Genomic DNA, 24,870 nt, shown 5'->3' with positions numbered 1-24,870 from the left:
ACTACATCATGCTGATTAGTTGGGCCCATTGTATGTTCTTAATTATGGCAACAAATTACCTTATTCTTAGTAATGCTTGTTTCTTAATGCTGTGGAAATATAGAAGCAAATATGAGTTCCATTTTTTCAAGCAAGTTGTTCAGACTGGAGGAAGGAATAGCGTATTTTAAACAATTTTATATTTTAACAAAGGTTTTTTTTCTTTTTTCCCCCTGTGCTAACGCTGACAACAAAAACATAAAGACAGTTCCACAATTCAACATAGATTAAAACTGTTTGGCTTTATCTCATTTGATTATTTATAGGTAGTTCTCAAAAAGGTTCTCTAAGATAATCTGTATTTATCCTCCTGGGTTTGTAGTATGAAATGTTGGACTATTTTCCTGGGAAAAGGTATTTTTCATGTTATTCTTTATACTTCAACAAATGTCTTTCAAAATAATTGTTTTGCTTATAGAGTATGTTTTTGTGGAAATAGATATAAGCGTTGTATAATAAACCAATTAGGAAACAGAAAAAATGTCATGTTGCTAATTTTTCTTTTCACTGTGGTGCATTAGGACTTTTTTGGTGCATTTATGGAAGGCACTTAAAAACTTAGCTGATTGCTTTGTGTTATATGATGTTTAAAGAAATAGGAATATTTGTACCATTTCTAATTTTTTATTGTTGCGAAATGTATTATGTCAACCTTACTGCCATAGTAAATTTTACACAGTCAATATCGCTAATCTTTGGGTATATAACCTTGCCTTCACAGTTCCCATTCTATTATTGCATAATGGATGTAGAAGGCATATGCTGGTGATTTCCAAACATGGCCATACCTTGGCATCCTCTTTGGAGGTTGGTTGGAAAAAAAAAAACTAACTTATATAATCAGATTCTTTGAGATTAGATACTGGGCCTCTATGTTTTTAAAAAGTGACTAAAGTGCAGCTGATAATACAGCTAGGGTGGTGAATAAGATAGGTTGAATATAACACATAGCATGACACATTTCTTAATTTGACTGTAACATATGACGTGACACACTTCCTAATGTTCTAGTTTGTAAATCTAGTTTGAGGTCAGATTTAATTTTTTTTGTTATTGTTAGCGCTGTTATTATTACTTTCAGAAAGCCACCATGACACCTTCTTCAAGGTTAACAAGAACTTTCTGGTTAAGATAACCTTCTATTTAGAATTCACACAGAATTCTGAAACAAGATGAAAAACAACTTATTGACCATATTTTTCTTCATCAAAAAGATAATAGAGGATAATATAAACATGAAAATGTAATTTCCTGAGTTAAATTATTTAAGAATGGGTAGGGAATAGGATTTGTATAAGAACTATATCTTGCAGAAAGCAGAATAGCCAAAATTTCAAATGAGATTGAAAGAATAATCGAGTTTTCAGAATAAATTCCCTGAACATAGTGGTTTACTTATGACATTAATTTCCTTATAGGTGATTATTTAAAAACTAAATCAGTAAAAACTGAAAAGTAATTTTGTATTTGAGAAAGTACTATTTTAATTGGCAGTATATAATAATGTATATTCTTAACCATTTTATTATACAGTGAAATTGCAGTTCTGTGTACTCTTAAAAGATCACTTAACTGGCCGGGCATGGAGGCTCACTCCTGTAATCCCACCACTTTGGGAGGTTGAGGCAGGCTGATCGCCTGAGGTCGGGAGTTTGAGACCAGCCTGACCAACATGGAGAAACCCCGTCTCTACTAAAAATACAAAAATTAGCTGGTTGTGGTGGTGCATGCCTTTAATCCCAGCTACTCAGGAGGCTGAGGCAGGAGAATCGCTTTTACCCTGGAGGCAGAGGTTGTGGTGAGCCAAGATCGCGCCGTTGCACTTTAGCCTGGGCAACAAGACCGAAACTCCGTCTCAAAAAAAAAAAAAAATTCACTTAGCTTATTGATGAAGCCTAGGATACTTGATTTTGCCCAACTCTTTGGAGTGATATATATGTATACATATATAATAGATACAGTTTGGTAAGGCATATAATTTCATAGCAAAATCATATTCAAATTAAGTCATCTAGTTATTTAATTTTTTGGAATACTCAGGCAAGATTATGAAAATTCCAATCTGCTTGCTCTTCATGTTTATAGTTATTTTTATTTTCTGGAGGTTATTTTATTAGTTCCTCTCTCTGTTTATCAGTATTTCTCTATGCACTTTGTTACATTCTTAGGGCTTTTTCTTGATGAAAGTGGTACCACTTAGCTGGCCACCTGAAAGAAACAGTTTCTTTGTAGATCAGGAAAATCCTTAGAATCATTCGCACATTTTTTTCAATGAATTTAGCCAACTGTTGACTGTTTTAAGCTTCATTATATCCTTTGCTTAAGGTGTTCTCTTTCTTTTTTGGGGGATTCTATACAAGAAATAGTAGTTTATTCTTTTTTAAAAAGAGACCACTCAGTAAAAGAAAAAATAACCTTTTATTTTGAGGAAAGGATGAACTAACATTTATCTAATGTTTTCAATAGTGCTTGGCATGTCACACATGATTTATAATTATTATTACATCTGTGTATTGTACATTAGTATATTTAATTTGTAGAAGACAATACTGATTTACCATGGTTAAACCCAAAGTCACACAGGCTATAAGATGTTGTATTCAGAATTTAAAGTTAAGTCTACATTCAGAGTCCTTTTGATACCAACACTATACACTATGATATTTTTTTTTCCTGGTTTAACAGGAGAAAAATGGAATTTTAGTTGGAAAGAATTTGTTAGTGTAATAAGACATTCAAAAATAGTTTTTATCAATAGATTTAATCATATTTCTGAGATGTATTTGAATTTCACTCTACCTGTCCCCCTGCCATAAGTTGGAAAATAGTGACCTCAAGATAGAAAATCTAGGAGAAAAAAAAGGATAATGGATAATGAATCTCTCTCATTCTTAACAAGTCTACATCCATTTTGAGAGACTGTATTGAATACAAAAATTAGTGAATAAAGATTAATGAAAAAATGCTCTGAAAAAGCAGACTCTTTAATAAATAGTGCTGGGAAAAGTTGACATTCATTTGCAGGAATATGAAACCACACCCTCCCCTCTAAACTAAAAATGGATCGAAACAATAAAACAACAGAAAATTGGAAAAATGCTTCAAGACATGGGTCTGGAGAAGATTTTATGAAAAAGGCCACAACAGCACAGGCAACAAAAGCAAAAGTAAACAAATGCTATCATATAAAAATAAAAAGCTTCTGCAAAGCAAAGGACAATCAACAGAGTGAAAAGACAGCCTACAGAAGGGGAGAAAATATTTGCAAACAAATCTGACAGGGGATTAACATCCAGAATATATAAGGAACTAAGAAAATCTCAACAGTAAAGAAAACCACACCAAACAATTACACCATTTTGTAAATATTTTTTGTGTAAACACAAAACCACAGCATTTTGTAAATATTTAACAAAAATAGGCAAATGATCTCAACAGACATTTCTCAGAAGAAGACATACAAATAACCAATAATATATGACAGTGTGCTCAACATCAGTGATATCAGAGAAATACAAATCAAAACACAATGAAGTATCATCTCTTACCATTTGGGATATTTATTGTCAAAAAGACAAAAAATTGCAAATGCTGGTGAGGATGCAGAACAAAGGGGAAATGTTTTTGGTGGAAATGTAAGCTAGTACAGCCACTATGGAGAACAGTATGGAGGTTCTTCAAAAAACTACAAATAGAACTATTACATACCACTACTGGACATGTATCCAAAGGAAAGAAAATCAGTATATTAAAGAGACACCTGCACCTCCAGGTTTATTGCAGTACACATCACAACATCCAAGATATGGATAGGGTAAATTGTGCTTATTTTAGAATATTAAAATATTCTAAACTAAATTTAAAGTATTAAAATATTCTAAAGTTGGTTCCAAGATATGGAGTATTCCAAGATATGGAACCAACTAGGTTTCTAACAAGAGATGAATGAATTTGAAAAATGTCGTATATATACATGCTGAAATACTATTCAGCCATAAAAAGAATGAAGTCCTGTCATTGTGGCAACATGATGGAACTGGAAGACATTATGCTAAGCGAAATAAGCCAGGAACAGAAAGTTAAACACTGTATGTTTTCACTCATATGTGGAAGCTAAAACAGGTTGATCTAGAGGAAAAAGGTAGAACAGAGGATACTAGAGTCTGAGGAGGGTAGGGAGAAGTGGTAGGTTACACAGAGAGATTTGTTAAAGAATACAAAATTACAGCTACATAGGAGGAATACATTGTAGAGTTCTATAACACTGTAAGATGACTATAGTTAGTTACTATGTATAGTTTCAAATATCTAGAATGAGGATATTGAATATTTCTAACAAAAAGAAATGATAAATGTTCGAGATGATTGATAGGCCAATTACCCTGATCTGATCACTATACATTATATGTATTGAAGTATCACTATCTACTCCATTAATATGTAAAATTATTATTTCTTAGTTAAAAAATGTAAAAAAGGAAAAAAGTTTAAAAAAAATCTTACCTCTTGGGGGAAGAAGGAGGAAGGACAAAGAAGTCATGAATATAGAATGAAAAATTTAAAATAAAATATTAACATGTAGGATCCAACCATATTTCAAAAGTTGAATAAACTATGATCAAATAGGGTTCATTCTAGGAATTCAACTGTGATTCATTATCTGGGAATCTATAATTATAATTTATTAGTTCAAAACTATTAAGGCAACAGGACATATAATTGTATATCAAAACATTATAAAATCATTTCAATTAAGATTAGGTGTCAAACAGTAATGCCTACTTTGCCTGGCAGAAAGTAAAAAACTAAATACATATGTATTTAATGTCTTAGGGGACAAATCCTAAGAGAAGGTATGGGTATGAATGAGTTTTTTTAACCGAGAATGAGATAACCTAGGGTAAATTGTGCTTATTTCAGAATATTAAAAGAAGTTTTGAAGTAAGGAGCCAAAAAACAGAACCCCAGTAAAGTACCATCATTTCAGAGTCAGGTGGGAGAAGATATTTGGCAACATCCAGAATGTAATTTTCTATTATAGAAGTATTGAAATGGCTAATATAGGTTTTTCTTTATATTCATCTTGTTATGAGCCTTTTACATACAACCTGTGTGTACGTTCTGTGTTATTTCAAATTTGCAATTAAGACTGACTTATGAATTGGCATTCTAAGTGAAACAGTAAAAGATTTTTTGTTTTTTTGAGATGGAGTGCAATGGCACGACCTCGACTCACTGCAACCTCTGCCTCCCACATTCAAGTGACTCTCCTGCCTCAGCCTCCTGAGTAGCTGAGATTACAGGCGCCCGCCACCATCCCCGGCTAATTTTTGTATTTTTCAGTAGAGACAGGATTTCACCATGTTGGCCAGGCTGGTCTTCAACTCCTGACCTCAGGTGATCTGCCTGCCTGGCCTCCCAAAGTGCTGGGATTGCATGCATTAGCCACCGCACCTGGCCAAAAGATTTTTTAAAGTGTCTTTACAGTAATACAGATTTTATATATATATATATATACACACACACACACACACACATACACACACACACGTATGTATATGTATATATATTATGAAAAAACATGAGCATTTATGGAAAAATTAGCCAGTGAATTTACATTTTCCACTTGCATTTTTTTGGTATAATAGTTAAAATAAATCAGTCTCCCTTCAGCTTGAGTTTTAATATAATTATCTATCCCTCATGTGTAAATAGTTTTGATGGTATAGTACTGTTTGCTCAAATTTGGGTTTGAGAGAATAGTAACTCTAAGTTTTTGATCTTATGTGTATTGAGTATATGGTTCATAATTAATAGTTAGTACCTTAAATAATGAGTAAGTTAACAGGTGTGTTATTTTATTTTTTATTTTTTTAAGCCTGTATTCCAGAGAGTGTATATTACCTTGGTCTTCATTCTTTTCATTGTGGCTGTTCTGTTGGTATAGAATATTATTTCTGTAATTTTCATGATGTCAGTAACTATGGAATTTGCTTTAATTTGTTTGGCCTTGAACTGTTTATGAAGTGATAATAATCTAAGTACTCCAGAAATATATTTTCTTCTTGGCAAGAAATATAAATTGTAGTCAGACAGATTAAAAATGTAAGAGACTTTTTAGTGTAAGAATTGGTTTAGACTACATGTAAACACATTATATTTATTTAGTATTGAGCTTTAAGGCATTTGATTTATGCCCACATATCAAGCTGACATATTTGTGTTTTCTTCCTCTTGTTATCTGGATGGCAGAGAATTCCCCATATGGCCATAGGGAGGGGTGTTGATGTAACGGTGGTGGATGACATAGGGATTTGAGCTACATACTTATACAGATTGCTTGTGCCCTGTCTTCCTGCTCATACTTGATCGGGGTACCACTTCCATTTCATATTCTTAGGGTTATTGGTAACAATATAGCACATGATTGCAAACTCTCAACACGTAGTCATTTGATTACCCGTGCTTAAGCATTCTATTTTTATCTGGACCCAATGGCAAGGCAGTAATAGAGGTATATAACTTTCCACCGCAGATGGTATGGCCTTTGACATGTGTGTGAAGACTGCATTGTGATTCTTTCACTGGGGCTTGCCGTAAATTCCATATAGTACTTTTTCCAGCAGTGACACTACCAAGAACTGTAGTATGTATTGGGTCATATGTCCCTAGCTGCGGAGTTGCATGCAGGGTAGACTTCACTGACAGCAGAGCTATTTCCTACCCTGGTTGGAAAGAGCTGGCAGCCTTTAATGTCTTGCAGTATATGGGCTGAAGCAGTATTCCTAGGATCGGAATGTGCTGCCTTTAGAACACAAAGAGGCCTACCAGATGGTTTGCTTTCTTCTTTGTAATGGGAGTTGCAAGATACATGATTGGTCTTTTAATTCGGATGGGCTGTCTAAGAATGTTCTTGTCCACTGGACCACTAAATATTTTACCAACATGAAAGTCTCTGAATCTTTGTAGATTTTATTTTCCACCCTTTGAAGCATATGTCTTAAGAAGGTCTCTGTTGCATTATTCTTGCCCATCTGGCCCAATTAGCATAATGGTGTTAATGTAGTAGAACAACGTAATGTTCTGCAAGATATCCAACAGGATCAAATGTATTCTGACTATGTATGAAAAAAGAGGGCAGAATTAATATCATCCTAAGGCAAAAGTGTGAAGGTATACTAGTTTCCCTTCCATGAGAATGCAAATGATTTCCTCTTTTTTGAAAGTTAGCAAAGAACACATTTGCCAACTCCATGGCCATGTTAATTTGCTCTAATAAAACATATACATCTTGCATAACACCTGCAATTTTAGTTCTACTTGGTGGTAGGTGACTGCTATCCTTTAAGCTTTGTTTAGTTTGCAGGGGCCAAACTGATGATTTAGATGGAGATTTGATGGGGTCCATTATCCTGGCATTATTTCGATTCTTAAGGGTGATACTAATTGCTTCTATCCACTCTCTCTGGAATGTGATAGTATTTTAAAATTTATTGTGTTACCCAGGGCATAAAAGCTCCCAGAGGCCTCCACTGTGATAACGAAGGACCAAATATGGTAGGTGTTGTGCCATTTACTAAGTCTGTTTATTCCAATTCTATATCCAGCGACTGAAGACATGATCACTGGGTGAGTCTCTGACCCAGTGGACCCATTTTGAGCTGGACCTTGTCCAGGATTCCTTTTGTTTCCTCATCCCCATATATCCTTACTATAAAAAGAGGAAATAATGATACTTTGTATCTGCAGGTGTCAGTGTCAACTCAGACTCTGTGTTCAATAGTACTTGAAATGTTTGTGATGCCTTTCTTTCTAGACTACAGTTTAACCAAAAAGATTATTATGGATGTTTTTGAGGAATAGCTGGGGAAATTAATAACACATACACTTGCTGTGGTATTTCAGAGTCCTTCTTCCTGCACCCCAGAATTTAAAATTTATCATCTCTGGATTTCCAAAATGGCTCATGTCCAGAAATTGAGCAATGCATTGTGACTTTTTAATTGCAGCATCTACAATTAGCCTCCTGATCATCCATCCTTGTTTTCTTTCTTTTTTTTTTTTTGAGACTGTCGCCGCTGCTGGAGTGCAGTGGCCGGATCTCAGCTCACTGCAAGCCCCGCCTCCCGGGTTTACGCCATTCTCCTGCCTCAGCCTCTCCAGTAGCTGGGACTACAGGCGCCCGCCACCTCGCCCGGCTAGTTTTTTGTATTTTTTAGTAGAGACGGGGTTTCACCGTGTTAGCCAGGATGGTCTCGATCTTCTGACCTCGTGATCTGCCCGTCTCGGCCTCCCAAAGTGCTGGGATTACAGGCTTGAGCCACCGCGCCCGGCCCTTGTTTTCTTTTGATAATGTAAGTTGGGAATACCCTTGTTGACTATCTGTTTTGCCTCTAGGGATACTATGTTCTGTTAAATATCTCTATAATTCTTTATAAGTTAATTCCCTTGATTGACACTTTTGACCTTGCTGCTCATTACAATAATTGCCCTCTACTTGCACTGGCTTCGGTTACTTCAGTGTTACCAGCTGGCCTCTGTTGTCCTGTTGTTTCCCATCATTGGGCTCAGTTCTGTTACAGTTTCTCTTACCATCAGCTTTGGTCTATGGAGGAGACCCACGAAATTCTTAGTGATGCTACTTAGTGTCTCTCCCACCATCATATTCTTCATGGCTTTGGTAATTGTCATATCATCTGGCCCTTTCCGTAGATAAAATGGCCTGGTGGGTTTTCTGGCATTACAATGTATATTGGTTTCAGCATGTGCACATTTTTAGACTTTTAATCACTGCCTTTACTGTTTGCTATGGCAGTTCCGGCATTTTGACCTTACTTAGCATGGGGTATATTTTTCATGTTTTACATGTTTCTAGGACTCATCCAGACAGCAAGTTAACATCACCTCTTGTGGCATCCTTGTCAGAAAGGTAAATCCAGCATCTTGGGAGAAGGCTTTCAAATCAATAAACTCTCCCTAATCCAATGATAAGGTTCTGGCCTGCTTGATCAGGCTCCCCTCTGAACCTCATACCACCTGTACTCTCCCACCTCCTTCCAACATGTACTGTCTATCTGTCTAGGTTTTTTTTGTTTGTTTGTTTTGTTTTGTTTTTGTTTTTTTTTTGAGACAAGAGTCTTGCTCTGTCACCCAGGCTGGAGTGCAGTAGTGTGACCTCAGCTCACTGCAACCTCCGTCTCCTAGGTTCAAGCAATTCTCCTGCCTCAGCCTCCTGAGTAGCTGGGATTACAGGCACCTGCCACCACACCCGGCTAATTTTTTTGTACTTTTAGTAGAGACAGGGGTTTCACTATGTTGGCCAGGCTGGTCTTGAACTCTTGACCTTGTGATCCGCCCACCTCTGCCTCCCAAAGTGCTGGGATTACAGGCGTGAGCCACTGCGACCGGCGAAGGTCTTACAGATTCTTTGGTGGTATATTCTCTTTCTTTCCTTAGCAGTCCCAACATGTACCTGGATGAGTTATGTTGATACCCAACCCAAGTTATAGGCCCTCTGGCCAGTACTGAAGATGTGAGCAGATCCTGACCTGGGCCACTGGTCTTGCTGGAGAGTAACCTCTACATGGTGTTTAAGCAAAGGCAGAGTGCTATCTGTGTTTTAGGAGGATAGGGTGGATCATTTCTGCAGTGTCAGATGATTCAGGAAAATCTGAGAATTCAAAATTTGGGGAGATTTTAAGGAGCATCAACTTCTGATACTCCCATTTTGTGTGTCAGAGTCCTTTTTCTTCTGGGGCTTGACCTTCTTTAATTGGCAGATCTTCTATAATTGGCAGTCTTTTTATATGGTACTGAGGAGACCCTCTGGCTTTATCAGCCTTTCATTATCTTTTTTTAGAGCACACTGGGGCTAAGCAGTAGACATGCAATTCTAATATCTTAATAGTTACCGTTCCTCATGTTTTTCAAGCATCTAGTACTTCCTCCTGCTACACTATTCCCTTCTATTGGTATGCCGTCCTAATTTACCACTAGTTTAAGTTTTTGCAGTTGTTTGATGGCCACTTTGTGCCAAGAGCTGTCTGTGCTCCACCTACCACCAATGATGAGTTTTTCATTGCTAGCCTGGCAATGTATGATCCAGCTCTCAAACTCCAACTTATTTCTTACTTTCTTATACCATTCCTGAAACAAGTCAGAGTTTGAGTCCTCTGGAAAGCAGACTCTGAGGTAGAGTTTAGTATTCATGATGTTAATTGGGAGTACCCTTACAATCAATGCCTTTGCAAGAGGTAGGGGGATGAAGCAGAATTGGACAAAGGGAGAAGCTGAGTTGTGATGTGGACAGATAACCTCAGTCAACCCTGTAAGGATTGACTGAAGGCAAAATAATTGGTCATACTTCTCCCATGTTGGGCTGGAATGGCCAGGCCTTTTTACCACCACATTTATCAGTCGTTGGATATGGGTCATTCTAAGAAGGGTGTGCCCTTGAGCGAAGTGGGCCTGTGTTCCTCAGGCAGTTTGTGAGGTAGCTTGCAACTGACTATTCACTGACAGCACTACTAGCAACCCAGACAACAAATTTGTTTTTTTGAATGATGATCTGGGCAGCATATATCCATGTCTACCAGAAATATCCAAACTTCAGATGATTAACACCGAATAAAAATTTATTTTCCACCTATTATACATGATCATCATTGGTTGGCAGGGGAGTTTTTTTTTTTTTTAATTATTATACCTTAAGTTCTAGGTACATGTGCACAATGTGCAAGTTTGATGCATAGGTATACATGTGCCATATTGGTTTGCTGCACCCATTACCTCATCATTTACATTAGGTATTTCTCCTAATGCTATCCCTTCCCCAGCCCTCCACCCAACAATGGGCCCTGGTGTGTGATGTTCCCCGCCCTGTGTCCAAGTGATCTCATTGTTCAATTCCCACCTATGAGTGCGAACATGCAGTGTTTGGTTTTCTGTCTTTGTGATAGTGTCCTGAGAATGATGGTTTCCAGCTTCATCCATGGCCCTGCAAAGGACATGAACTCATCCTTTTTCTGGCTGCATAGTATTCCATGGTACATATGTGCCACATTTTCTTAATCCAGTCTATCATTGATGGACTTTTGGGTTGTTTCCAAGTCTTTGCTATTGTGAATAATGCCACAATAAACATACGTGTGCATGTGTCTTTATAGCAGCATGATTTCTAATCCTTTGGGTGTATACCCAGTAATGGAATGGCTGGGTCAAATGGTAATTCTAGTTCTAGATCCTTGAGGAATCACCACACTGTCTTCCACAATGGTTGAACTAATTTATACTCCCACCAATAGTGTAAAAGCATTTCTATTTCTCCACATCCTCTCCAGCATCTGTTGTTTCCTGACTTTTTAATGATTGCCATTCTAACTAGCATGAGATGTTATCTCATTGTGTTTTTGATTTGCATTTCTCTGATGACCAGTGTTGATGAGCATTTTTTCTTGTGTCTGTTGGCTGCATAAATGTCTTCTTTTGGGAAGTGTCTGTTCATATCCTTTGCCCACTTTTTGATGGGGTTGCTGTTTTCTTGTAAATTTGTTTGAGTTCTTTGTAAATTCTGTATATTAGTCCTTTGTCAGATGGGTAGATTGCAAAAATTTTCTCCCATTCTGTAGGTTGCCTGTTCACTCTGATGGTAGTTTCTTTTGCTGTGCAGAAGCTCTTTAGTTTAATTAGATCCCGTTTGTCTATTTTGACTTTTGTTGCCATTGCTTTGGTGTTTTAGTCATGAAGTCCTTGCCCATGCCTATGTCCTGAATGGTATTGCCAAGGGTTTCTTCGTTTTAGGTCTAACATTTAAGTCTTTAATCCATCTTGAATCAATTTTTGTATAAGGTGTAAGGAAGGGATCCAGTTTCAGCTTTTTACATATGGCTAACTAGTTTTGCCTGCACCATTTGTTAAATAGGGAATCCTTTCCTCATTTCTTGTTTTTGTCAGGTTTGTCAAAGATCAGATGGTTGTAGACGTTTTGTGTTATTTCTGAGGCCTCTTTTCTTTTCCATTGGTCTATATCTCTGTTTTGGTACCAGCACCATGCTGTTTTGGTTACTGTAGCCTTGTAGTATAGTTTGAAGTCAGGTAGCGTGTAGTATAGTTTGAAGTTATTTAAGAATAAAAATGTATTATCCTACCTGGCTTATCTGTAAATAATATCACAGATATATACTATCAGAAATAGTAAAAACTGAACTTTAGCTAAGTGCGGTGGTGTGCACCTGTAATTCAGAAACTCTGGAGGCTGAGGCAGGAGGATTGCTTGAGACCAGGAATTAATTTAGACCAGCCTAGGCAATATGGCAAGACCCCATCTCCAAAAAACAATTAAGAAACTGAATATTGCTCTAAAAAATTATAAAGGTATAAAGAATGGAGGGAGAGAAAGTATGTGTGTGTAAGTCTATGTAAGAGCTTCACCATCTGAAGAAGGAAGTCAGACATATTATCTGAAACTGGGAACGAGGCATGCTGTTTAGGACAGATGAAAATACAAAAAAACAAAAACAAACTCTTTCTAGCTATTTATTTAGAATTAAAAGAGCTTACCTCTGTGATTCTGGAATATGCTTTGGGAAGATAGGGGGCAGTGGATTTTTTTTTTTTTTGATAAGCCTTGTAGAAATATTGGACGTTTGAGCTTCACATATGTATATATTTAAAAATAATAAAAGCAAACTATAACAGTACAGAAATTAAATGATGCACAAGTTAGTGGGTCAAAGATAAATGTTTAAAAATTGGGAAAATTAGTGCATGGACATATACTTGGAAATTTTCCATCTGGAAAATATGATATATGGGAAAAATTAAGTTTGATGCTTACCAGGTATACAAAAATAAGTTCCAAAAAGATTGAAGACCAAAATAGTAAAAGCCAACTGAAAACCTTTACTAGAAAGTTAGAGATTATTTTTAAAATCTCAGTTTACTGAATAAACAAGCACAGATCTTTAGGTAACCTAAAAGTAAGACCAACTTTCTGTAAAACAAGATTTCATAAACTAAGTGAAAAAAAGATGCTGTAGCATGGAAGAATAAATGGTAATACATATAGCCAGCAAAGGATTAGTATCCAGAGTATTTAATCAATAATTCTTTAAATTATTAAGAAAAAGACAAAAAGCAAATAGAAAAATGTGCAAGTCTTGAGCAATGATTTCATAGAAGACTAAAACAAGTAACCTATACATGTGAAAATCAGTTGACTCACCAGTAACTGGAAAAATGCAAAATCAAGACATTTATCAGATTGGTAAAAGTTTATAGTCTGATAGAGCTACATGTTGTAGAGAACATAAAACAAGAGGAACTGTTGTACACTGCTAATGTGGGTCAACACAAGTACTTTGGGGAGCAAACTGGGAAAATCTAGTAAAATCGAAGTTGTGTCTTTTCTTATACCTCTTGGAAATCTGGAGAAACCTTCAAAATATGCACAAGATACATATAACAGTGAATATACCAACATGACCTGTAATAGGAAAAAATCTTAAAAAAGGCTAATCATTTACAGTTTAATGGGTGAATATTTCATATAGTCATAACATGGAAAAATCTAACATGGTTACAATGATTGCACAGTACCACTTAATATCTATAAATTTAAATGAGCTGTGTAATTGACATTTCTCCAAAGATATACAAATGTCCAATAAGCACATGGAAAGATGCTCAACATCACTAATCATTAGGGAATGCGAGTCAAAACCACAGTGGTATACTTATTCTTACTCATTAGGATGGCTATGATACAAAAACCAGAAAATAACAAGGGTTGACGAGGACATGGAGACATTTTTGTTCCTTTTGCATTACTGGTAAAAATGTAAAATGATCCAGCTACTATGGAAAACAGAACGACAGTTTCTTAAAAAATTACACACAGAATTACTATATGATCCATTAATCAAATGGACCTCATACAAGTTATTTACATTCCCATAGGTCTGATTCTTCATTTCTAACATAGGGTAATACCTGCTTAATCAATTTCACTGGATTCTTATAAAGAGCATTTTAAGATATGCAGATGAAAACACTTTGAAACTTTTATATATACTTTATATATACAAGTATACAATTTATACTTTATATAATTTCTTTTGCACCAACCTAACAGTACTACACACATATAATGTACATTTCTTAAATAAACTCTAACATGTAAAATTGGCAGTCTGTTATTCTTTATCATAGGCCTCTATAATAATATTTTCTAAAATGTGATCTTCAGAGCATTGACTCTTGAGGATCTTAATAGGCATTATGTGAAAAGTGCTCCTTTGGACAACACATTGGGAAAACACTGTTACATAAAGTTAGGTTAGGTTTTGTACCTTTACGCTCTCTGTTTAGAGAGTATTTAATAGGCAGATATACCTTGTGGACTTAAAAGACAGATTATACAAACTAAATGAATACACTTTTTCGGGGGAGATTTGTGTTTCCTGGAGTATACTTTAGCATATACAAGTCAACATGTATTTTATTGTTCTCAGTCTTTCAACATCATTTTCTAAACTTACAGTTTTGGTTTTTATAACTTTTTGATATTCATTATTAAAATATTGACTTGAAACCAAATTTATTTTATTATTGTTATAGATATAATTACTTAAATAAGAAAACAAGTAATTCATTACTTTAACTTTTACAACTAACTATACTTAAGATTATTTTCTTGTTCCATAAAGGCTTTTACCTAAACAAAATTAATTTGTTTTAAAATATCTTGTTATATCTATATGCTTTTATGAAATACCAAGGCATGTCTTTATAGATATGACATTTCTAAGAAGGTGAAATCTAAAACACTGTATTGACAATGTTACTAGTCATTGAATGATGAATTATTTTAAATCTCAAATTTATGTTAGTATATATGTCAATTTTGAGTTTATATTGAAATACACATTTTTCTTAACCACTTTCCATAGTTTTTATATAGTTCATAGATTATTTATGATTTTCATTTTTTATCTAGAAATTTTGCAGTTAAAATAATTCCCTTCTACATAAAAAAGCTTTTCTTTTGAAATATCAAATCATTAAAGTGATTTAAATGTTTTATCCTGATGATTATATTTTTAGGTATTCTTTCAGCGGACATTATATATGCCATTTACTTTTGTATGCATACATGTAATATTTGATTCAGTATTAAACTTTCAAATAGGCGTGCCCTATACTGACATTCATAAGTTTTACCTGGTATATTTAATAAAGATATGTCTTCGAAATTATCTTCCAATATAAAATACCTCTACGTTCATTCCTTTCATTTTCTTATTCTCATATGCTTAAAATTATTTATGGGAATTCTTGGCAAGAGTTATTTTTATTTAAGGAATAGTGCTAGTTGAGTAATTATGCTAAATTGAAGGTCATGGAAAATTAGTGAGAATTTTTTTTTTGGTTTCCTGCTTGTGCATAGTATATCTTTAATTTGGCCAATGATGTTTTTATGTTATTTGTCTTAGTTTATTATTTTATTTCATTTTTTGGTTTTCTGTTCTCTTTTTTCTAGCTTGTGATGAATGGAAAATACTACCAAAACCAAATCTTCATAGAGACGTCAACAGATTTGGACACTCTGCAGTAGTCATTAATGGGTAAAAGAAGCACATTTCCAATTTTTAGAGGGTCACCGATATCAGTCATACTATCCTCATATTCTGGTATTTTTGAAAATTATCATTGGTACTTAGTGGTATTGGATTTTATGCATCTCTGCTCTACCATAGAATACATTTTGATTTGTTAATCATATCTTTTTTCCTTTCTTGTTTAATATATTTAAGGGACATAGGAGTAGGTAAAAGAAAGGTGCTGAGATAAAACATCAGATACCCTTCTATGTCATCCTGCCTTCTTTTCTTTTTCCAGAGATCAGATAAGGAATGACTCTTCTTTTAAAAAGACGGAACTGAAATGATAGAGAGGCTAGCCCCATATTTCTATCAAGGAGAACAAGGAAAGTGAGAAAATTAGATTCTCATTTTAGTTCTGTCATTTACGAAATGGGTGATATTTGACAAGTCTCTTAACCTCTCTGGACCTTACAATCCTTATATCCATTGAGAAATTGGACTCGATGGTCATTACATTGCCTTCCCCATTTAAGTTAATATAATTTTTGTATTTCTGTCTCAAAATTTTGGTAATTTGGAATCCAGTGACAGGTAACAATCTGCTAGCTCATTTAGTAGCTTAACATTTGTAAATCAGAATGACCTTTTTATAAGCTCATTTTTATTACTACCTTATCCTAAATGTGTAAAAATTCTCCGCTATTGCCACAGAATGACTTGACCACAATGAAACTGTGTAACTGATATCAATTGGCTGTCCAAACAGTAATAAATGAAAACTGTGAAACATAAAACCTCTCGGGTTCTCTGGTTGATTTTTATTTTACCTTTTTAAATTATAAAATACATTTTGGAAGCCTTTTTTAACTGATTCAATTTATTATGTTAATAATATTTTTGACATGAAAAATATGCTATTTTAAGGGCATCTCAACCTTTTTTGGCACTGGTTAGAATTTAGTATTGTCTAGGCATCTCTTTCCAGACTGAAATTTTAAAAATCTTTTTGATTATTTTACTCTTAGTTTTCTTATTTTAAAAGAATGAAACACCATAAGAAGAACTCTGTGTCTAGTTTCAGAATTCTATGTCTATATTGAAAATTTATAATTCTAAATAGCAGTTCTAAAGTGTGTCTTGTCTATGTACAGCTATTATCTTTTTAAAAAAATATTGTTTACTGCCTTATTAAAAACAACACTTATTTTTCTGACAAACGGATGTTGTATATAATCCTTGGTTTTTTTTCCTTTCTTGTATTAACAATAAAACATGTTTTGAAGACTTAGTGTTTTCTTAATATATTAAGATTTATAGAATATTTCATATTTTGTCTGGAAAGTCTTCAAGAAATTATATAGTAATTCCTCTGGTGTTTTTATATCATATTGTATGCTAGAAATATGATCTTAAAGAAGTACTTAAAATAGTATAAAATGTATATTTAAATATATGCTTATTTTTATAAATAACATTAGATAGAGACTTTTAACAGTGTTTCTTTAAGATTCTTGTTTTGTTTTTAATAGGTCCATGTATATATTTGGGGGATTTTCTAGTGTACTCCTTAATGATATCCTTGTATACAAGCCTCCAAATTGCAAGGCTTTCAGAGATGAAGAACTTTGTAAAAATGCTGGTCCAGGGATAAAATGTGTTTGGAATAAAAATCACTGTGAATCTTGGGAATCTGGGAATACTAATAATATTGTTAGAGCAAAGTGCCCTCCTAAAACAGGTAAATTTCTTTTTCTTTTCCTCTCTCTGGCAGCAAAATTTCTCTTCTCCAGAAGTAGAAATATCTTCTGCTTATAAGAATTACTTTAGTAGCTACAGAAATGAAAAATTTATAATACCCTAATTAGGAGTTCTAATGTTTGAATCTAGTGATTAATAATTTAATATCTTTATTAGCTATTTTTAGTTCTATTTTTGAAATCTGTATATATAGTGTATATATATATCAATATTTTATATATGACATGGTCATATATATGAATTTTCCAATATAATTTTAAAATACTTTCCAATACATCATTTCTAAGATATACTGTTAGATTTAAAGAAATAAAATGAAATAATTTATTTTCCATGTGGTATTTTTTTTTTCCTGAATTATTGCTAAACCACACCATAAAGTAAAAAATTTTCTAGCATTTCATGACTAATGTTCTGGTATTATATTTCTTATAGAATGGTGAATAAATAAATGAGACTTATGAAAAGTTACCAGTCAATTATTCATCAGTTAGCTAATTAACTATTTGGATAAATATTGTTTGGTGTTTTAAATGATGGGAGTTGTTAAACATTTTTGAGGCTATAATTAATAAATGTATTTTTAAGTTTTACTAATGTGTATTAATTCAGATGTCTTTTGATATCTTTAAAAAGGATGATAAACTGTATTTGTTATGATGTTTTCTTTTGTGTGTATAGTAATACCCTTTGTTCAGTAAAATGTCTGTAAATCCTTTGACCTTCTCTAAAATATGTGAATTTATTTATTTTATTTTTTGAGACAGAGTCTCACTCTGTCAACCAAGCTGGAGTGCAGTGGTGTGATCAAACTCCATCTCCTGGGTTTAAGCAATTCTGCTGCCTCAGCTTTCCGAGTAGCTGGAATTACAGGCATGTGCCACCACGCCTGGCTAATTTTTGTATTTTTAGTGGAGATGGGTCTCGTGATGCTGGCCAGGCTTGTCTTCAACTCCTGACCTCAAGTGATCTGCCTGCCTTGGCTTTTCAAAGTTCTGGGATTGCAGACATGAGCTACCGCACCTGGCCCAAATGTGTGAATTTAAAGTGACTGTAGGATCCTTGTATATTGAATAATTAAAATGGGGGTAAAAGGTCTCGAAAATCCTGTAAACACAATTGAACTACGAATGTTGTCTTAATCTTTAGAAAACTTACTTTGAAACTGAAGGTCATTTCTTTGGTTAAAAAATGTCTTAGTGATTCTTAATGATTCTTAAATAGATATTGTAAATTAAGAAGAGTAAGATTTTCTTTTTTGTGCTGATGTATTGTTTCCCATTTGTGTTATAGCTGCTTCTGATGACAGATGTTACAGATATGCAGATTGTGCCAGCTGTACTGCCAATACAAATGGGTGCCAATGGTGTGATGACAAGAAATGCATTTCGGCAAATAGCAACTGTAGTATGGTCAGTATTTATGGGTAAATGGTGCTGTAGTTATAACACACTGCTGCTTTATGATCATTAGATTACCATTTAATAGCACTGTAGAAAAAACGCACTTTACACATTAAGACATTTAGAAAGTATATAGGGAATCATTCACTTCTTAGTAAATTGTAAAGTTAGACTGGTTTGTTGTTCAAATTTGTCAGTTTAGATTCCATTTTGGATCCATCAACTTTACTTCTTTTCATGGATGAGACTGGGAACATTTTTTAAAAACTGATATTAAAAAAGACTATAACTGTAAATATTATCTTCTGTCCTAATGAATATAAGATTATATAGGTAGGTATTGAACTAATTCCCAGTGGATTCCTGTCAGACATGCATTAGTGGTCGTGTGGTCTAGTGCTTTGTTTTCACACTTTGTGTGTAAGTTTAGCCTGAGCTGTTGGTAGTAGTAGTTTCTCTTTTAACTGTCTATACATTAGTGGTTCTCAAGTTGAGGCAATTTTGTCTCACAGGGGACATTTCACAGAGACATTTTGGTTGTCACAAATGTGGAGCTGCTATTGTCATCTAATAGGTAGAAGCAAGGGATGCTGCTAAACATTCTATAATTTTTATAAGATTTTTTAAAGGCCTTTTACATCTAAAATAGAGTTTTAGCACTATTGACATTTTAAGCCCTATAATGATTTGTTTATTTGTTGTGGGAGAGCTGTTCTATATATTGCAGAATTAAAAAAAAAACTTATAAAATATTTATGGCAGATGAAAATGGATTAAGAGCAGCAAAAATTAAGATTTTAAGTGGTTGCATCTAAACATTCTATGTTTTGTAGAAGATATCAACAAATTGAAAGGAAAAATTTAAAAAAGTAGTATTTAGTAGGATTAAAGATTGTTTTTTTTTTCTTTGAGACAGAGTCTTGCTCCATCACCCAGGCTGGAATGCAGTGGCATGATCTTGGCTCACTGCCACCTCCACCTCCTGGGTTCAAGTGATTCTTATGCCTCAGCCTCCTGAGTAGCTGGGATTATAGGCAAGCACCACCATGCCTGGCTAATTTATATTTTACTAGAGACGGGGTTTCACCATGTTGGCCAGGCTGGTCTTGAACTCCTGGCCTCAAGTGATGTGCCCACCTCAGCCTCCCAAAGTGCTGGGATTACAGGCATGAGGCACTGTACCCAGCCTAAAGATTCTTCTATGGGCCTATAGTTTGAGTAAAAATAAATAGTGTGGATACATATTTCCAACTGAATATAATGTATTATTTTTTATTTTTTGGAATTTTTATTAATGAAAGTATCTATTTGTTTTTCAAGATAGCAGGCAGAGCTAAAAGGCAAAGAAAAGGGAGTTGAAACTAAGTAAAAAATTTGATTGTATAATTAAAAAAATTTCTCCACTAATTAATAATTCAAAATATGTAAGTTTTATGATTTTAATCTAATATTCAAAACTTAAAATGGAGGGAAATTTGCAGTTACTGACTCATTAGATTGAACCCTTTTGTTTTCATACATATTCTGTTGTTGTGTACTTTCCAGTGATACAAGTTGTTTTAATAACAAGATATACGTCAATTTTATTTGAGTTTTAACATTAATATAACATGGTTATGTTTTGCAAATTTAAATTACATTTTAAGATATCCACTAATATTCATCTAATGGGAGTTATTTTAGTAGAAGTGGGAGTTGAATAAAATAAGACATGGGAATCAGGGACTTGTATTACAGTTCTTCAGAGAAACAGAATCTGTCTATATATATACACATATACACAGTTTGTAGATATATAAATATATATTTGTTTATATATAATATATAAATATATAATATGTATGTACATAATGAGATTTATTATAAGAAATTGACTCATGTGGTTATAAAGGTTGAAAAGTCCCAGGATCTGCCATCTGCAAACTGAAGACCCAGGAAAGTTGATTATGTAAATTCTACTCCACGTATGGAGGCTTGAGAACCAGGAGTGCAGATGGTGTAAGTCTCAGTCCAAGAGCAAGAAAAGGCAGAGAGAGGAAATTCTTCCTCCCTCTACTTTTTCGTTCTTTCAGGCCCTCAGTGGATTAGATGATGCCCACCATAGGCAGAGCATTTTACTTTACCTGGCTTACCAATTTAGTCTTATCCAGAACTCCCACAGACATATCCAGAAATAATGCTTAGCCTAATATGTGACCACCCCATGTCTTGGAAAAGTTGACACATAAAGTTAACCATTGCAAGTCTACCCTTTGTCAACTTGGCACCTATACATAGCTACATAAACCATACTTAATTTTCAAATGAAGATAATAACTAGGTCATATTCTACCTAACATGATACAAGTATCCTGTGTACAACTGGAAAACACATCAATCTCTTTCCCAGAAAAGGAGGTAAAGTCCTTGAGTGATATTTACTCCTCTCCTTGATATTCTATAACTTAAATACTATGATGTAAAATCAACAGTGCTTAAATTCTGATATGAGCATCTTATGTTACATGATGAGGGAATAAGAGGGGAATGAAAACAAAGATATTACACACACACAAACACACACATAGATGTATTCTTAGCAAAATGAGGAGGAAATACAATTACAGTCCTTATTTCTGTAACCGATTGCGTGTTTGTAGCTAGTATTTATACGTATATTCTTTTTTAAAATTATACTTTAAGTTCTAGGGTACATGTGCACAACGTGCAGGTTTGTTACATATGTGTACATGTGCTATGTTGGTGTGCTGCACCCATTAACTCGTCATTTATGTTAGGTATATCTCCTAATGCTATCCCTCCCGCCTTCCCCCACCCCACGACAGGCCCCAACGATTCCTCAAGGATCTAGAACTAGAAATACCATTTGACCCAGCCATCCCATTACTGGGCATATACACAAAGGATTATAAATCATGCTGCTATAAAGACACATGCATACGTATGTTTATTGTGGCACTATTCACAATAGCAAAGACTTGGAACCAACCCAAGTGTCCATCAGTGACAGACTGGATTATATGTATATTCTTACCTAACCATTCTGTATTTCCTTTACCTTCAGCAAGCACCTTACCTGCTTGTGGTTTTTTACCTGTTAGGGTGACTCAAACCTTTATTCTTGAAGGGTCATTCTTCATTAGTAGTCCTGCTTGAATTGGATTGCTGTAGTTTTCCACTGATCTCAATCACAGGGTAATATAATTTGGATATTTGTCCCTGTCCAAATTTATGTTGAAATGTAATCCCCAGTCTTGGAGGTGGAGCTTGGTGGGAGGTGTTTGGATCACAGGAGTGGATCCCTCATGAATGGCTTGGGTCATCCGCTTGTTGATAAGTGAACTCTCGCTCTGGGTTCACTTGAGATCTGGTCGTTTAAAAGTGTGTGGCATCTCCACCTCCACTCTCACTCTTGCTCCTGTTGATTTAGAGGTGTAAGGAACCTAAAGTGGCCAAGTGGCAGTCTTAATTTCCAATTCTATGGTATCAGTGTTGTGTTTTCTGGAAAAAAAAATTCCTTCCTCTAGAATTAAGACATCTAGGTCAGCAAAGAGTAAGGTCACAAGAACAGGAAGAAAAGTTTTGCTAATGAATTACTAGGGACAATAGTGAGTAGTACCACTCCCATTTCCAGCCCTTGATTCTTGGTCCCATAAATGCTGGCTGTGAGAAAAAGAGCACCATGTACTGGATGCCGACTCAGAGCTTATATGGCTTTCTGGAGAACCCTTCTCTCAGCCTTGCAAGGTATTACTACTTAGCTGGCACTGTAACTGAATCATCAAAAGCCCATTCCACTGTTTTGTGAAACAAGTTGCTTGATGATTATAGGGAACATGGTAAGACCAGTGAGCACAGGCCCACTGCTGTCCTTCATGTGCTGTGATGTGAGTTCCTTGGTCAGAAGCAATGCTGTGTGGAATACCAAGATAGTAGAAAAATAATTCTGTAAGTTTACTGATGGGAGTTTTGGCAGAAGCATTGTGAGCAAGGAAGGCAAATCTGTAGCCAGAATAAATGTCTGTTTCGGTAAAAACAAATGCTTCCCTTTCCCTGATGGAAGCTCTGTTAACCTGCCTCCAGGTAGCTGGCTGATTACCTAGGGGGATGGCGCCATATCAGGAGCTCAGTGTTGGTTTCTGCTACTGGCATATTGGGTACTCAGCAGTGGTCATAGCCATGATCACAAGGTCATGGCCCTGGTGGATGGAAGTCCATTTTGCTGAGCCCATGCATAATCTCCATCCCTGCCACCATGGCCACTTTGTCCATGATGTTGGGTGATGACACAGGTGGCTAGGGAAGAAGGTATCCATAGAACTGGTCATCTTATCCATGTGATTATTAAAATACTCTTTTGCTGATGTCACCTTTTGGTGAACATTTACACTGGATACAAGTATCTTCACTTATTTGCCATTCAGCGAGATCTGTCCACATCCCTTTTCCACAAATTATTTTTTTTGTCACCAATTTTCCATTCATGTTCCTTCCAAGTTCCTGACCATACAGGCAAACCATTGGCCACAGCCCATGAATCTGTACACAGTTGCACATCTGGCCATTTCTTCTTCCAAACAGAATGAACAATGAGGTGCACTGCTTGATTTTGCTCACTGGGAAGATTTCCTTTCACTACTGTACTTCAGGGAGGTCCCAGGAAGGGGCAGCAGAGCTTCAGCAGTCCGTTTTTGGGTAGAGGCTGCATATTGTGCAGAACCATCTGTAAATGAAACCAGTCTTCTCTTCCTCTGTCAAGTGATCTAGGGAACTTTTCATGAAGTGATAGGTGCAGACTAGGAGAGAGAAGGCACTGTGGCAGAAGTGGGGATTATGGGCATTTGGGCCTCTTTTTCATGTAACTTAGTTGCTTCTTCAGGGCCTACTTGAGCCTGGTCATGTATATACCACTTTTATTTGATGATAGAGTGCCACTGTGCACACCCAACCTCATGGGTTGGTGGGTCAGATAACACCCAGTTCATGATGGGCCGAAATCACCATGGTGGCCCATGGTTAAACATTCAGTTTCTATTAATGCCCAGTAGCAGGCTAAGAGCTGTTTCTGTTAAAGGAGAATAGTTATCTGCAGAGGATGGTGATGTTTTGCTACGAAATCCTGAGTCTGCACTGTTATTTTCCTATAGAGGCCTGCCAAAGGCTCCAAAGAGCATCCTGTCTGCCACTGATATTTGAGACACCATTGCATCTGCAGGATCATGTAGCCCAACTGGCAGAGCTTGCATAGTAGTCTGGACCTGCAGAACCCTCTCTTATTCTGAGATCTATTTGGAATTAGCAGCTTTTTTGATCACTTGGTAAATGGGTCAAAGTAACATACCCCAATGAGGAATGTGTTACCTACAAAATCCAAAGAGGCCTATTAGACATTCTCCCTCTTTTTTCTGTTGGTTATAGGAGGGGCCAGAGGCAACAACTTAACATTCACCTTTGAAAGGGATATCTTGACATGCCCCATACTGCTAGACCCCTAGAAATTTCACTGAGTTAGAAGGTCCCTGAATTTCAGATGAATTTGTTTCCCAACCTCTGACACACAAATATCTTGCCAATAAGTCTAGACTAGTTGCTACATCTTACTCACTAGGTCCAATCTGTGTGATGTTTTCAATATTATGGATCAGTGTGATGTCTTGTGGAGTGAAAAGGCAGTTAAATGCCTGAGAACTAAATTATTACATAGGAGCATAGAGTTGGTATACTCCTGAGGTAGAGCAGTGAAGGTGTATTGTTATCATTGCCAGCTGAAAACAAACTGCTTCTAGTGATTTTTACTAACAAGTTTCAAGAAAGAAGCATTTGTCAGATGTTTAGCTACTTGCCAGTTGCCAGGAAATGTGTTAATTGCCCAAGCAATGAAACCACATCTGATAAGGCAATTACAATTGGTATTACCACCTGGTTAAGCTTATGATAATTCATTGTTACTCTCCAAGATCCATCTGTCTTCTACATAGACTAAATAGACAAATTTCATGGGAATATAGTGGGAATTACCACCCCTGCATCCTTTAAGTCCTTTATGGTGGCACTAATCTTTGCAGTCC

General features: G+C 35.4%; 1 protein-coding gene across 6 annotated transcripts in view; it reads left to right on the top strand.

Moving 5' to 3' along the window:
* ATRNL1 (attractin like 1) overlaps positions 1 to 24,870 on the top strand; it is an 832,634-nt gene that overhangs the window by 139,405 nt on the left and 668,359 nt on the right. For all 6 annotated transcript variants that reach the window (XM_017944361.3, XM_017944358.3, XM_017944357.3 and 3 more), the window contains exons 11-13: positions 15,578 to 15,662; positions 17,171 to 17,379; positions 18,693 to 18,811. In XM_017944361.3, coding sequence (XP_017799850.1) covers positions 15,578 to 15,662; positions 17,171 to 17,379; positions 18,693 to 18,811 — 413 coding nt within the window. The remainder of the gene's footprint in view (positions 1 to 15,577; positions 15,663 to 17,170; positions 17,380 to 18,692; positions 18,812 to 24,870) is intronic.

This window comes from Papio anubis, chromosome 11 (genome assembly GCF_008728515.1).
Source record: "Papio anubis isolate 15944 chromosome 11, Panubis1.0, whole genome shotgun sequence".
Taxonomy (NCBI): Eukaryota; Metazoa; Chordata; class Mammalia; order Primates; family Cercopithecidae; genus Papio; species Papio anubis.
Note: the sequence above shows the minus strand (reverse complement) of the source record. Positions and strands in the feature narration are given on the sequence as shown.